The sequence below is a fragment of the Odontesthes bonariensis genome, chromosome 3 (assembly GCF_027942865.1).
Source record: "Odontesthes bonariensis isolate fOdoBon6 chromosome 3, fOdoBon6.hap1, whole genome shotgun sequence".
Classification (NCBI taxonomy): Eukaryota; Metazoa; Chordata; class Actinopteri; order Atheriniformes; family Atherinopsidae; genus Odontesthes; species Odontesthes bonariensis.
In genome coordinates this window covers 1,711,656-1,724,629 of record NC_134508.1, presented here as the reverse complement: position 1 = coordinate 1,724,629, position 12,974 = coordinate 1,711,656, and the positions used below count along the sequence as shown (strand labels likewise).

Here is a 12,974-nt window from a genome sequence, read left to right as displayed (position 1 = left end):
CTACAGATTTCATTATTTTTCCTAAACAGCCTATTTAATATTCTACTTCCAGAATCCCATGACAGTTCAAGCTAATATGACTAAAAAAAAGTTGCCGACCGCAGCTTTAAAATAAGACATTTAATCCTTGTAATTCCAGGAAGGATCCCCAGCTCTGTGCACTTCTGTTAGAAACTATTCATTTTTTACTCATTTATTCGTGTGTTTTTGCTGTTATCTTTCATAAAGTTTCCTGTAACATCAGTGAACATATTTTAACCGTCACACCCGCCCACGCTCAGCATTAACTGTGAGGGCCTCCCTCCTCACCTCAGCCCGACCAATAGGAAGCCAGGGATCAATGGGAGTCCAAAGAGAGAGACGGATCCATGTGAGGGAGGGGAGAGAACGGGAGGGAGGGGAGAGAACGGGAGAGAACGGGAGGGAGGGGAGAGAACAGGAGGGGAGAGAACGGGAGGGAGGGGAGGGAGGGGAGAGAACGGGAGGGAGGGGAGAGAACGGGAGAGAACGGGAGGGAGGGGAGAGAACAGGAGGGAGGGGAGAGAACGGGAGAGAACGGGAGGGAGAGGAGAGAACGGGAGGGAGGGGAGTTCAGCTTCTGGATGAGCAGGCTCAGATGGAGAGACTTCCAGCCTGAGCAGCAGAGGATCAAAGACTAAAGAATAAATCTGTCAGAAACGACTTTTTAATTCGACTTTAAACTTTGAGTGATCTACATCACGTGCTGATTCTGTATAAACAAACAACAAATTCCATTTTCTTCACTCTGAACCAAAGACCGAAGCTTCCTTTAGTGGCATTAGTTTGAAGTTCTCCCTCACAGCTGATAAGTTTCTGTTTTTCTTTTATTAAACTACGTTCAGTTTATTGTGATTTAAAACACGAACAGAAGGAAACGTGCAGCCACAGAACAGCTTTTACTGGATAAATGACGCGAGAATCCACAAATGAACCCAGAAACGCTGCTGACAGTCTGGACTTCTTCGCCCACATGATGAAAAGTTGAGCCCAGATTTACCTCCAGGGTGCTGCACACAAAGGCAGCGTAGGCCCGTTGGAGCAAAGCAACACCAGGAACACCAAGATACCTGATTCAGGGCTCCAGGCTAACTTTTTTCACTGGGAGGCACACACACCGTAAATCAAAATACAAACCAAATATTCACATTTCTACTCATTTTCACTGTATTACTCATACCTTTGAAGATCGAGCTGGCTTTTGAATTTGGTGACGGGTTTGATAAAGTTTCTCCTGAGCAGCGAAGTGCAAAAAGTGTTAAAGTTCAGCATCATTTCTGCCTCCTCTGCGCTGTGATTTACAGCCTCTCGTCTTCTACAAGCAGCCGGCAGCGGCGCTGCTTTTTCATTGGTTAACATGTCTCGGTGTACTCTGTGCTCGAGGCGAACGTTGTGGCTGTGTTCAAAACTGCATACTGCATACTACATACTGCATACTACATGTAGTATGTATACTACATACTGCATACTACATACTACATACTACATGTAGTATGTATACTACATACTGCATACTACATGTAGTATGTATACTACATACTGCATACTACATACTACATACTACATACTACATGTAGTATGTATACTACATACTGCATACTGCATACTACATACTGCATACTACATACTGCATACTACATACTACATACTACATACTGCATACTACATACTACATACTACATGTAGTATGTATACTACATACTGCATACTACATACTGCATACTACATACTGCATACTACATGTAGTATGTATACTACATACTGCATACTACATACTGCATACTACATACTGCATACTACATACTGCATACTGCATACTACATACTGCATACTACATACTACATACTGCATACTACATACTGCATACTACATACTACATACTGAATACTGCATACTGCATACTACATACTGCATACTACATACTACATACTGAATACTGCATACTGCATACTACATACTGCATACTACATACTGCATACTACATACTACATACTGAATACTGCATACTACATACTGCATACTACATACTGCATACTGCATACTACATACTACATACTGCATACTACATACTGCATACTACATACTGCATACTGAATACTACATACTGCATACTACATACTGCATACTACATACTACATACTGCATACTGCATACTACATACTACATACTGAATACTACATACTGCATACTCATTGATCAGACAGTATGCAGAGCGTTTACCCACAATGCATTTCGCTCCTGCCCGAGCCGAAATCAGCCGGCCTGAAGCTGATTTCTCTTAAGCTCTAAACTCTGTAAACTTTAGCAACATTTGAAACATTTTCAGGTGAGAAAGTAGTCGTTTAGATCCCCAACGTGTTGAAAACCTGACAAAATACCGGCTGTTTACCATTTTGTTCCCACGAATTCGGCGCTACTAAAGCTAGCCGCAGTGAGCTAACGCTCTTCCGGTTATTTTCACAAAATAAAATACCCGTTGCCTTTTATCATAGGGAAAGCCATTACCATACAATTGGTGCTTTTGTTTTGAAAACAGGAAGTGAACCTACCCTCGTTGTAGCTAGCTTGAAACTGCCGTTTTGACAGGAAATGACGATCGGCGACGTCACGTTACGTTGCATCTTGGGTAGTTTGAGTATGAGTAGTAACCAGGGCTCTAAATTAACTTTTTTCATCACCAGCCAAAATGGCTAGTAGATGTTAATCTTACCAGCCAAACGCACACTCACTAATGGGTTAAAGTGTCTAGTAAGTTGGTCTTTTCTACCAGCCAAATTGAAATTTCACCAGCATTTGGCCGGTTGGCTGGTGTTAAATTAGAGCCCTGGTAGTAACCCCATGATGCATACCCAACATTTCAGAGAATCTAGTATGCATCCGGGAAGTTCTGCTTACTAACTCACAAAGTTAGTAGGAGTAGTAGGAGAAGTATGCGGTTTCGAACACAGCCATTGTTTCACCAGAGTGTCACGTTTAAGCTGCAAAGTGCTGTCGGCAAACTTGATGTTCCCCGCAGTTCTGGGGCAGCGACTGCAGCATTCGCAGTTCATGTAGTAAGTGTCCTTATAGTTTTAGCAAAAACTTTGGGTTCGGACCTTTTTCGCCACACAAACCTCTGACTCTGAATCATTAGCCGCATTCGGACAGAGCAGTTCTGATAACCGCCCTTCCCCAGCGGAACTGTTTCAGTCTGCATTCCCACATGAGTCGGACCTGATGGGGACTGATGCGATGCAGCCGTCTGCGACAGCGACGTGTTACTTTAGCGCCACATTCAACAACAAAACAGAACAAAACAAAACCGGTAAAAGTAAGGAGAGAAGAAGAAACAGCACCAAGAAGCTAACATGAAGAGCGGGGAGGCCACCGTGTTCATGGTCTGCATGACGGTGATCAGTGTTCGAATTATCCACCGGGCTTCGGGGGGGTCGGACTTTTTGCGGATCAATTGATGACGTCCCCCCCCCAAAAAAAATATCATGATAATATCATGATATGCAAACACAACAATACGTTATCATTTGCAAACTCCCTGCTAGAGCCTCAGATGAATCAAGTGACCATGTTCGCGGGAAGATCACATCAAAGCACTCGTCTCCATAAACTCCGTGTTGCCAGATTGGGCTGTTTTGGATGACTGCGGGTAAAAATGGGTATTGGGCGAGTTTTTCTGTATCTGTATATGGCTCTATGGCCATAGAAATAAATAGAATTAAGTTTAGACTGGTTCAGTTTAGATTTAGTGCCTCCAGGCGGGGTTTGAGCATGTTTGGAAATCATCTGGCAACCCTGCAAAATCCGCGCTACGCAGGTGAATTCAGCTCAAATCTGCACGCAGCACTGTCAAGTTCAACCACCTAGCCAAAGTTTGTCTCACATTAGAATCATGAGGTCACATTAGAAACACTAAAATTACTTTAACGAAATAGCTGGAATAAAAAAACAAAACGCAAAAATCATACGTCAACCAATGAAAATACTACAGCACAATTATACACTAAAACAGTCAGGAGGAAAAAATAATAGGTGTAAAAATAGTCCCAAAATAATAATAAAAACATAGTCATGGACGTCAGCGATTCGGTTCCTCTTGTGAGTGTCGCAGAGGCACGTAACGCGCTCAGCCGCAGACATGAGGGGGACAGAGTCACGTGCATCAGGAGGCGGCGTGCGGCGACGCAGTCAGACAACAATCCTTTAATTGCTGACGTCTCGCCTAATAAGCGTAGCCTGCTGGCGGAGGCGGAGGCAGCCGGTCTGCGTAGGGGGCCCTCACACACGTTGCTGCAGCAGGACGTTGCTAACTTTCCAGTTAGCAACAAGCACAGCAGCAGAACCAACACATGCAGAATAATACATAAATATTAAACCTAGCAACGACCCAACTTCAAACAGCTGTATGGCTTACCAAAAGCCCACTAGCAACTAGCCTACATTATGTAGTGCCCATGAGACCCAATCAAGAAATGTCAATCAGCAAAGTGAACCCAATGACGCATACAGAATCAAGCTGTAAATTATCAGACTACAACTGCCAAATTCAACATAGCTTGTAATGTCCGCTGTAAACAGTGTGCGCTTTTCTTGAGATTGAAAAGTGCTATCAGACAGCCCCGTGGTGCTAGTAGTCATGGTATACTGCTAGCTGCTACATGAAATGGCTTCAAACACAGTCAAAATTATGATTAATCCTATATTTGTCACGGCGGACATATGGTAAGGAATCCCATTTTTCCTACCTCTTTGTGGCCATGCTATCCTTTTTGCCTCCTTGCTCGACACAGCTATCCTTGCTTCTTGCTTGGTGGAGTCACACTATCCATTTGCCTTCTTCTAACTTAGTTAAATGATAATATTCCAATTGTGCTTTAAACACATGATAAGCCTTGTACTTTATTTTCTGACATCAAGTATGTTGGTTGGTGTATTCTGGATTAGAGCAGTTCGCCTCTGTCTTTGAACTGAGACTACTTGTGCATGTTGACGCGATGGAATTCCTCTGATGTAGTACTAGGCTAACTTTTCTCTCATGGGAGAAAGGGAAGGGCGGTCACCTGTCTTGAGTGTTTGTAAGTTCAGTGCTTTAAAGTTGAAATAATATTAGTCTGATTTGTTAGTTTCATTTAACAAATCACAGGAAACCTCCACCTTGACAGCTTAATTCCACGCGCTCGCATCTCAAACATCATAACGGGCATCAACACCCTGCTGCATATCAGTGCTGCCGATGTTTTGGACTATGCGCGAGCTGCCTGCGAACATGCGAAACGCCCGCTGGTGGTACAGTCCATTGAAGGGGTGTTCCAAAACGCATTTTATTTGGTTATTCATAGTACACGTTGAAAAATACTAAGTAATAAGACATTTTCAACACCTGATTTTAATAATGGATAAATTTTTTCAGTACCCCCCAAAAGTGTAATTTAGTCCCATTTGGGAGGTATCAAGTCTCAATCGGGGGGGGTCAGACCCCCCCAGTACCCCCCGTAATTCGAACACTGATGGTGATATTAATCATGGACGATCACATGGGGCGTCTAACATGGAGGCTGGCAGAGCTCACAGAGAGAGTCAGGAGACGCAGGATGGAGCGCAGGCCGTACTTCTTGGTTTCATGAAGGAAGGAGAGCAGAGCGCCGCAGACAAAGGAGACCACGTGGAGGTTTAACTTATTAAACACGCCAAGGTTGTGTCCGTGTGGTATGAGGAAACATTTCAGCCTGACAACATGCCAAGGGGCGGAGCAACCGACCACCAAGGGGCGGAGCTACCGACCACCAAGGGGCGGAGCTACCGACCACCAAGGGGCGGAGCTACCAGCCACCAAGGGGCGGAGTTACAGACCACCAAGGGGCGGAGCTACCGACCACCAAGGGGCGGAGCTACCAGCCACCAAGGGGCGGAGTTACAGACCACCAAGGGGCGGAGTTACAGACCACCAAGGGGCGGAGCTACCAGCCACCAAACACCTCCGTCAGATGTGTTCCTATGGAAACCAGAACAGACCCAGCTGAGGAGGAGCTGAAATGGTTCCAGGAACTGAGGGCCGTGGTCCCTAGTTCCCCATCGATAAGGGAACCGATAAAGAACCGAATCCTTAAGCAGAATCGAAAATGGAATTGGAATCGTAAAAATCTTATCAATTCCCATCCCTAGTCCTGGTCAAAGCTCAGTTTCTCTGCCCGTCGGGTCAGATCTTACGTCTGCGTTCACTAAGCCGGAGAGGGGCTGTGAAGTGATGAAATTAGTCTTCCTTTCTGTATTATAGAATAGCTGTATTACTACTCTGTATTAATCAGACTGAGGCTCTGAGAATCCACTGAAAAAAAAAGGCTGAACCTGAGTCAGGACTGAGTCATTCTCCCCGAATCTCTCAGCTCATAGTTGATGTTCTGCAGCAACTGTTTATCAAATCAAATCAAATTTATTTGTAGCACATTTCATGTACAAACAATTCAAAGTGCTTTACATAAAATAAAAGCATTGCAGCAGGGAGTGGAAGAAGCATTAAAATACATAAAAGAATATAAAGAGAAACAAATAAAATCATTTAAATGAATTTAAAATCAAGCAACAGTCCAGATAAGTTCAAAGATAGCGTGCAGATTTCATGCATAGACACATGAGAACAGAAATGTTTTTAACCTGGATTTAAAAATGTCTCCATTTGGTGAAAGTTTAATCTCCACTGGCAGTTTGTTCCACTTGTTTGCAGCATAACAGCTAAATGCTGCTTCTCCATGTTTAGTCTGGACTCTGGACTGGACCAGCTGACCTGAGTCCTTGGATCTCAGAGCTCTGCTGGCTTTATATTCTCGTTTACAAATCCTTAAAAGACGGAAAGACAGACAGACAGACAGACAGACAGACGGGCAGGCGAGGGGAGGAGCTGAGGACAGACAGACATTAAGTCTACGTTACCGGCAGTTTGAAGACAGCTGCAGGAGTGGAAGCCAAACTCTTCAGCCCTGTTTTCGTCTCCTCTGGTTGAGCTTCAGCGTCGCTGCCTGATGACACCGTGAAGCCTTCTGCTGCAGAGCGAGGAGTCTGCTCGGTGGTTGTGTGGAGCCGAGCGGGCTGACAGAGCTTGTGAACATGTGTCTTCCTGTCGGGGGGGAGACGCTGCCAGCATGCTGCAGGACATCTGAGGGAAACAGAAACATGAGGAGGCTCAGCAGGCTCCCGTAGTCCAGCTGAGGCAGAACAAACCGTGTGGATGTCCACGGAGGAGGTGGAGGAGAGGTCAGAGGTCACAGGAGAACAAACGTCTCACCTCAGTGTCACCCAGAGGAGCTAAAGACACGCAAACCTCAAACTAATGACAGTAAAAGTCAGTGGGTTTCTAACATCTGAGCATTTTTCCTGTCTTGGGTTAAATCTAAAGCTCGTTCTGTGATTCTTCGTGAGCTCCGCCTGTGCAGCAGAGTCTGTTGGTCAGCAGTTACACCGCTAAGATGCTAACTTTGGTTTCTGCTCGCTGGAAACAAGGCGCTGGATGTAACTCTGGTTCTGTGAGCACACCGAAAGCTCAGCTCCGTCCCAACCAAACTCCTTTCCCCAAGCTAACTGAGAGCTAACTGTGAGCTAGCTGAGAGCTAACTGTGAGCTAGCTGAGAGCTAACTGTGAGCTAGCTGTGAGCTCACTGTGAGCTAACTGTGAGCTAACTGTGAGCTCACTGTGAGCTAACTGAGAGCTAACTGTGAGCTAACTGTGAGCTAACTGTGAGCTCACTGTGAGCTAACTGAGAGCTAACTGTGAGCTAGCTGAGAGCTAACTGTGAGCTAGCTGAGAGCTAACTGTGAGCTAGCTGTGAGCTCACTGTGAGCTCACTGTGAGCTAACTGTGAGCTAACTGAGAGCTCACTGTGAGCTAACTGAGAGCTCACTGTGAGCTAACTGTGAGCTAACTGAGAGCTAACTGAGCTAACTGAGAGCTCACTGTGAGCTCACTGTGAGCTAACTGAGAGCTCACTGAGCTAACTGAGAGCTCACTGTGAGCTCACTGTGAGCTAACTGTGAGCTAACTGAGAGCTCACTGAGCTAACTGAGAGCTAACTGAGAGCTCACTGTGAGCTAACTGAGAGCTCACTGAGCTAACTGTGAGCTAACTGTGAGCTCACTGTGAGCTAACTGAGAGCTAACTGAGAGCTCAGTGTGAGCTAACTGAGAGCTCACTGAGCTAACTGAGAGCTAACTGAGAGCTAACTGAGAGCTCACTGTGAGCTAACTGAGAGCTAACTGTGAGCTAACTGAGAGCTAACTGAGAGCTCACTGTGAGCTAACTGAGAGCTCACTGAGCTAACTGAGAGCTAACTGAGAGCTCACTGTGAGCTAACTGAGAGCTAACTGTGAGCTAACTGAGAGCTAACTGAGAGCTCACTGTGAGCTAACTGAGAGCTCACTGTGAGCTAACTGTGAGCTAACTGTGAGCTAACTGAGAGCTAACTGTGAGCTAACTGAGAGCTCACTGTGAGCTAACTGAGAGCTAACTGAGAGCTAACTGAGAGCTAACTGTGAGCTCACTGTGAGCTCACTGTGAGCTAACTGAGAGCTAACTGCAGAGGTGGCCATGGGTGGGGAATGTCTTGCTTCTCTGAATCTTTTGAAGGTTCCCCGCTTTGCTTCCTTCCTCCATGTCGCTGCTACAGCACAAATTCTCGGTTCTCTCTCTACCGTCTAGGGCTGGGAATCGATCCGAATTCCCTAGATCGATTCGATTTCGATTCACAAGGTCACGATCCGATTCGATCCACGATTCGATTCGATATCGATCTATTTACAGACATAATGGAAATAAATACTGTCCAATAGACAAAACGGCCCCATGTGTTGGTGATTGTATCTGTGTATGTGTAAGAGGGACACAGAGAGAGAGAGAAGAGTCAAGTATCAAGTATTTATTTTAGTAAAAAATACAAGTATTATTTTGAAATGTAAGTAACATAACCATGGCAGAATTAACAATGACCAGAACTAAATAACAATGACCAAATAAAACATAAATAAATTAAAATGAACTGGCCCTCATATTGGAAAACTTCAAGCACCCCCTGCCCACAGTCTTTTAACCAGAGACTTGTGAAATGACATACAGGAGGTTGCTCATGTAACAGATGGCTTAATTGAAAAAAGAAGTCAACATCACACCGAAGGACAGACAGATCGTCACTGGACCACATAAACTAACCCCCAAGCATCCACACTTTATCTGCATCCCTTCTGGGCTTCTACCTGGACTGACTCTCTAATCCAAAATGTTTCCAAACATCTGCCTTCAATCCAGGTGGTGTTTTTAGTGATGCTGCTGATTCAGCCATTTTGCCGCCTTAAGTTTCGATTTCGTTTTGCCGGCACTCGCTTTCTATAGTGCGCCTCCGCGTAAAAAAAAAAAAAAAAATTTGTGCAAGTCGCCTGGAGAAGATCGATCCACACATTTTTGGATCGATATCGTGTTTTTTGAGCGTGAATCGATATTGGATCGTGGATCAATTTTTTTTTTTTTTTTTTTTTTTTTTTTAAACACAGCCCTACTACCGTCCCCCTCTTCTTCTCCGTTTTATGAGTAGAAAGTACATATTTTTGTGTATAAATGTAGGGAGTAAAAGTAAAAAGTCATCAGAAAAATAAATACTCAAGTAAAATACATATACCTGAAAAATTTACTTAAGTACATTAACAAAGTATTTGTACTTCGTTACCTGTCACCTCTGGCTAACTGAGAGCTAACTGAGAGCTAACTGAGAGCTAACTGTGAGCTAACTGAGAGCTAACTGAGAGCTAACTGAGAGCTAACTGAGAGCTAACTGTGAGCTAACTGTGAGCCAGCAGATGATGAATAATGTTGCTGCATTGATCTGTTAAAAGTTTCAACGCACGCTTCCATGTTTTACAGGTTCAGTTTAATCATCTCGTATCTCTGACTAAAGTTTTCTCCCGTCAGCTTTAGCTCCGTAACCGACTCTCAGACCGACAGATGTTGCTATGATGTTGAAATATGTGTCTGGAGTCTCATCCGTCTGTCAGCGAATCATCTGAATCAGCACGACTTCACTCTCTAAGAATTCACCTCTGAGGTTTCCTCATGAGTCTGTTCAGACCTCTGGGATTCAGAAACCTAAGATGCTGAACATGTGATGCAGCGCCACCCAAAGGCCAACTCTGGAAGTGATTTTCAAAGTTTACACACAACTGTGGATATTTTTCAGATTATTGGGGGAAAAAATGTCAGATTTCTTAAAAATCTGGATCTAATTTCACTGCTAAATGAATTGTGATGTTTTTATTAGCTTAGAATGAGCCAATCATATTTAATTATACAGCAGAGCTGTCACATGACTGCCATAAAGTGTCAGTTAGGGTTCGGTTTGGGGCTAAAGTCTCAGATTAGGGTTCGGTTTGGGGCCAAAGTGTCAGGTTAGGGTTCGGTTTGGGGCTAAAGTGTCAGGTTAGGGTTCGGTTTGGGGCTAAAGTGTCAGGTTAGGGTTCGGTTTGGGGCCAAAGTCTCAGGTTAGGGTTCGGTTTGGGGCTAAAGTCTCAGATTAGGGTTCGGTTTGGGGCCAAAGTGTCAGGTTATGGTTCGGTTTGGGGCCAAAGTGTCAGTTAGGGTTCGGTTTGGGGCTAAAGTGTCAGGTTAGGGTTCGGTTTGGGGCCAAAGTGTCAGTTAGGGTTCGGTTTGGGGCCAAAGTGTCAGTTAGGGTTCGGTTTGGGGCCAAAGTGTCAGTTAGGGTTCGGTTTGGGGCCAAAGGGTCAGGTTAGGGTTCGGTTTGGGACCAAAGTGTCAGGTTAGGGTTCGGTTTGGGGCCAAAGTGTCAGTTAGGGTTCGGTTTGGGGCTAAAGTGTCAGTTAGGGTTCGGTTTGGGGCCAAAGTGTCAGTTAGGGTTCGGTTTGGGGCCAAAGTGTCAGTTAGGGTTCGGTTTGGGGCCAAAGGGTCAGGTTAGGGTTCGGTTTGGGACCAAAGTGTCAGGTTAGGGTTCGGTTTGGGGCCAAAGTGTCAGTTAGGGTTCGGTTTGGGGCCAAAGTGTCAGTTAGGGTTCGGTTTGGGGCTAAAGTGTCAGTTAGGGTTCGGTTTGGGGCTAAAGTGTCAGTTAGGGTTCGGTTTGGGGCTAAAGTGTCAGTTAGGGTTCGGTTTGGGGCTAAAGGGTCAGTTAGGGTTCGGTTTGGGGCCAAAGTGTCAGGTTAGGGTTCGGTTTGGGGCTAAAGTGTCAGTTAGGGTTCGGTTTGGGGCCAAAGGGTCAGGTTAGGGTTCAGTTTGGGGCCAAAGTGTCAGGTTAGGGTACGGTTTGGGGCTAAAGTGTCAGGTTAGGGTTCGGTTTGGGGCCAAAGTGTCAGGTTAGGGTACGGTTTGGGGCTAAAGTGTCAGGTTAGGGTTCGGTTTGGGGCCAAAGGGTCAAGTTAGGGTTCGGTTTGGGGCCAAAGTGTCAGGTAAGGGTTCGGTTTGGGGCTAAAGTTTCAGGTTAGGGTTCGGTTTGGGGCCAAAGGGTCAGGTTAGGGTTCGGTTTGGGGCCAAAGTGTCAGTTAGGGTTCGGTTTGGGGCCAAAGTGTCAGGTTAGGGTTCGGTTTGGGGCCAAAGTGTCAGGTTAGGGTTCGGTTTGGGAGCCAAAGTGTCAGGTTAGGGTTCGGTTTGGGAGCCAAAGTGTCAGGTTAGGGTTCGGTTTGGGGCTAAAGTTTCAGGTTAGGGTTCGGTTTGGGGCCAAAGTCTCAGGTTAGGGTTCGGTTTGGGGCTAAAGTGTCAGGTTAGGGTTCGGTTTGGGGCCAAAGTTTCAGGTTATGGTTCGGTTTTGGGGCTAAAGTGTCAGTTAGGGTTCGGTTTGGGGCCAAAGGGTCAGGTTAGGGTTCGGTTTGGGGCCAAAGTTTCAAGTTATGGTTCAGTTTGGGGCTAAAGTGTCAGTTAGGGTTCGGTTTGGGGCCAAAGTGTCAGTTAGGGTTCGGTTTGGGGCCAAAGGGTCAGTTAGGGTTCGGTTTGGGGCCAAAGTGTCAGTTAGGGTTCGGTTTGGGGCCAAAGTATCAGGTTAGGGTTCGGTTTGGGGCCAAAGTGTCAGGTTAGGGTTCGGTTTGGGGCCAAAGTGTCAGGTTAGGGTTCGGTTTGGGGCCAAAGTATCAGGTTAGGGTTCGGTTTGGGGCCAAAGTGTCAGGTTAGGGTTCGGTTTGGGGCCAAAGTGTCAGGTTAGGGTTCGGTTTGGGGCCAAAGTGTCATTGGTTTATCCACACTCGGTAAAATCATATAATGATAAATACGTTTTAAAAATCATAATTTTTTTTACATCACTGTTTAGAAACAGTGCTTCTGATGAGTCTGTTCAGACCTCTGTGATTCAGAAACCTAAGATGCTGAACATGTGATGCAGCGCCACCCAAAGGCCAACTCTGGAAGTGATTTTCAAAGTTTACACACAACTGTCGATATTTTTCAGATTATTGGGGGAAAAAATGTCAGATTTCGTCAAACCTGGATCTAATTTCACTGCTAAATGATGTTTTTATTAGCTTAGAATGAGCCAATCATATCTACTTATACAGCAGAGCTGTCACATGACTGCCATGAAGTCGCCCTGCTGGATGTTTATACGTGGACCACACTGATCCAGTTTCTCTTTGCCGTCTCTGCAGGAGAAGTTTCCGTCCGTGGCGTCTCTTCCTGGAGGCTGCGGGTCAGAGGTCATGAGCCTGAATCATCCTGAGCTTCCTGGGTAAAAATCATCCCGACGGAGCTCAGCCGCCAAAACACTGAGCTGAAAGGTTCCTGATTTCCTGTTCTGTGTCCGCAGCTGCGTCTTGTTCGTTCATTGGTCGGTGGAGGTTTCCACGGAGGGCGCCGTCATCCCGAAGATCGACCTGCTGACAAAGATCCCCGACAGAGGTGAGACTCTGAGGCTGTCAGCCTCTTTCTGTCAGGAAACATGCAGATGATAACGAGCTTCCTCCAGCAAAGGTTTTTAAAAGAGTGTAAAATAAACCTG

At 45.5% G+C, this 12,974-nt stretch overlaps 2 protein-coding genes across 5 annotated transcripts in view; one reads left to right on the top strand and one right to left on the bottom strand.

Moving 5' to 3' along the window:
- ecm2 (extracellular matrix protein 2, female organ and adipocyte specific) overlaps positions 1-7,241 on the bottom strand; it is a 51,438-nt gene extending 44,197 nt beyond the window's left edge. For all 3 annotated transcript variants that reach the window (XM_075460070.1, XM_075460068.1, XM_075460071.1), the window contains exon 1: positions 6,940-7,241. The gene's annotated coding sequence lies outside the window, so the exon portion shown is untranslated. The remainder of the gene's footprint in view (positions 1-6,939) is intronic.
- cenpp (centromere protein P) overlaps positions 1-12,974 on the top strand; it is a 195,015-nt gene that overhangs the window by 181,225 nt on the left and 816 nt on the right. For both annotated transcript variants that reach the window (XM_075460073.1, XM_075460072.1), the window contains exons 7-8: positions 12,625-12,704; positions 12,783-12,874. In XM_075460073.1, coding sequence (XP_075316188.1) covers positions 12,625-12,704; positions 12,783-12,874 — 172 coding nt within the window. The remainder of the gene's footprint in view (positions 1-12,624; positions 12,705-12,782; positions 12,875-12,974) is intronic.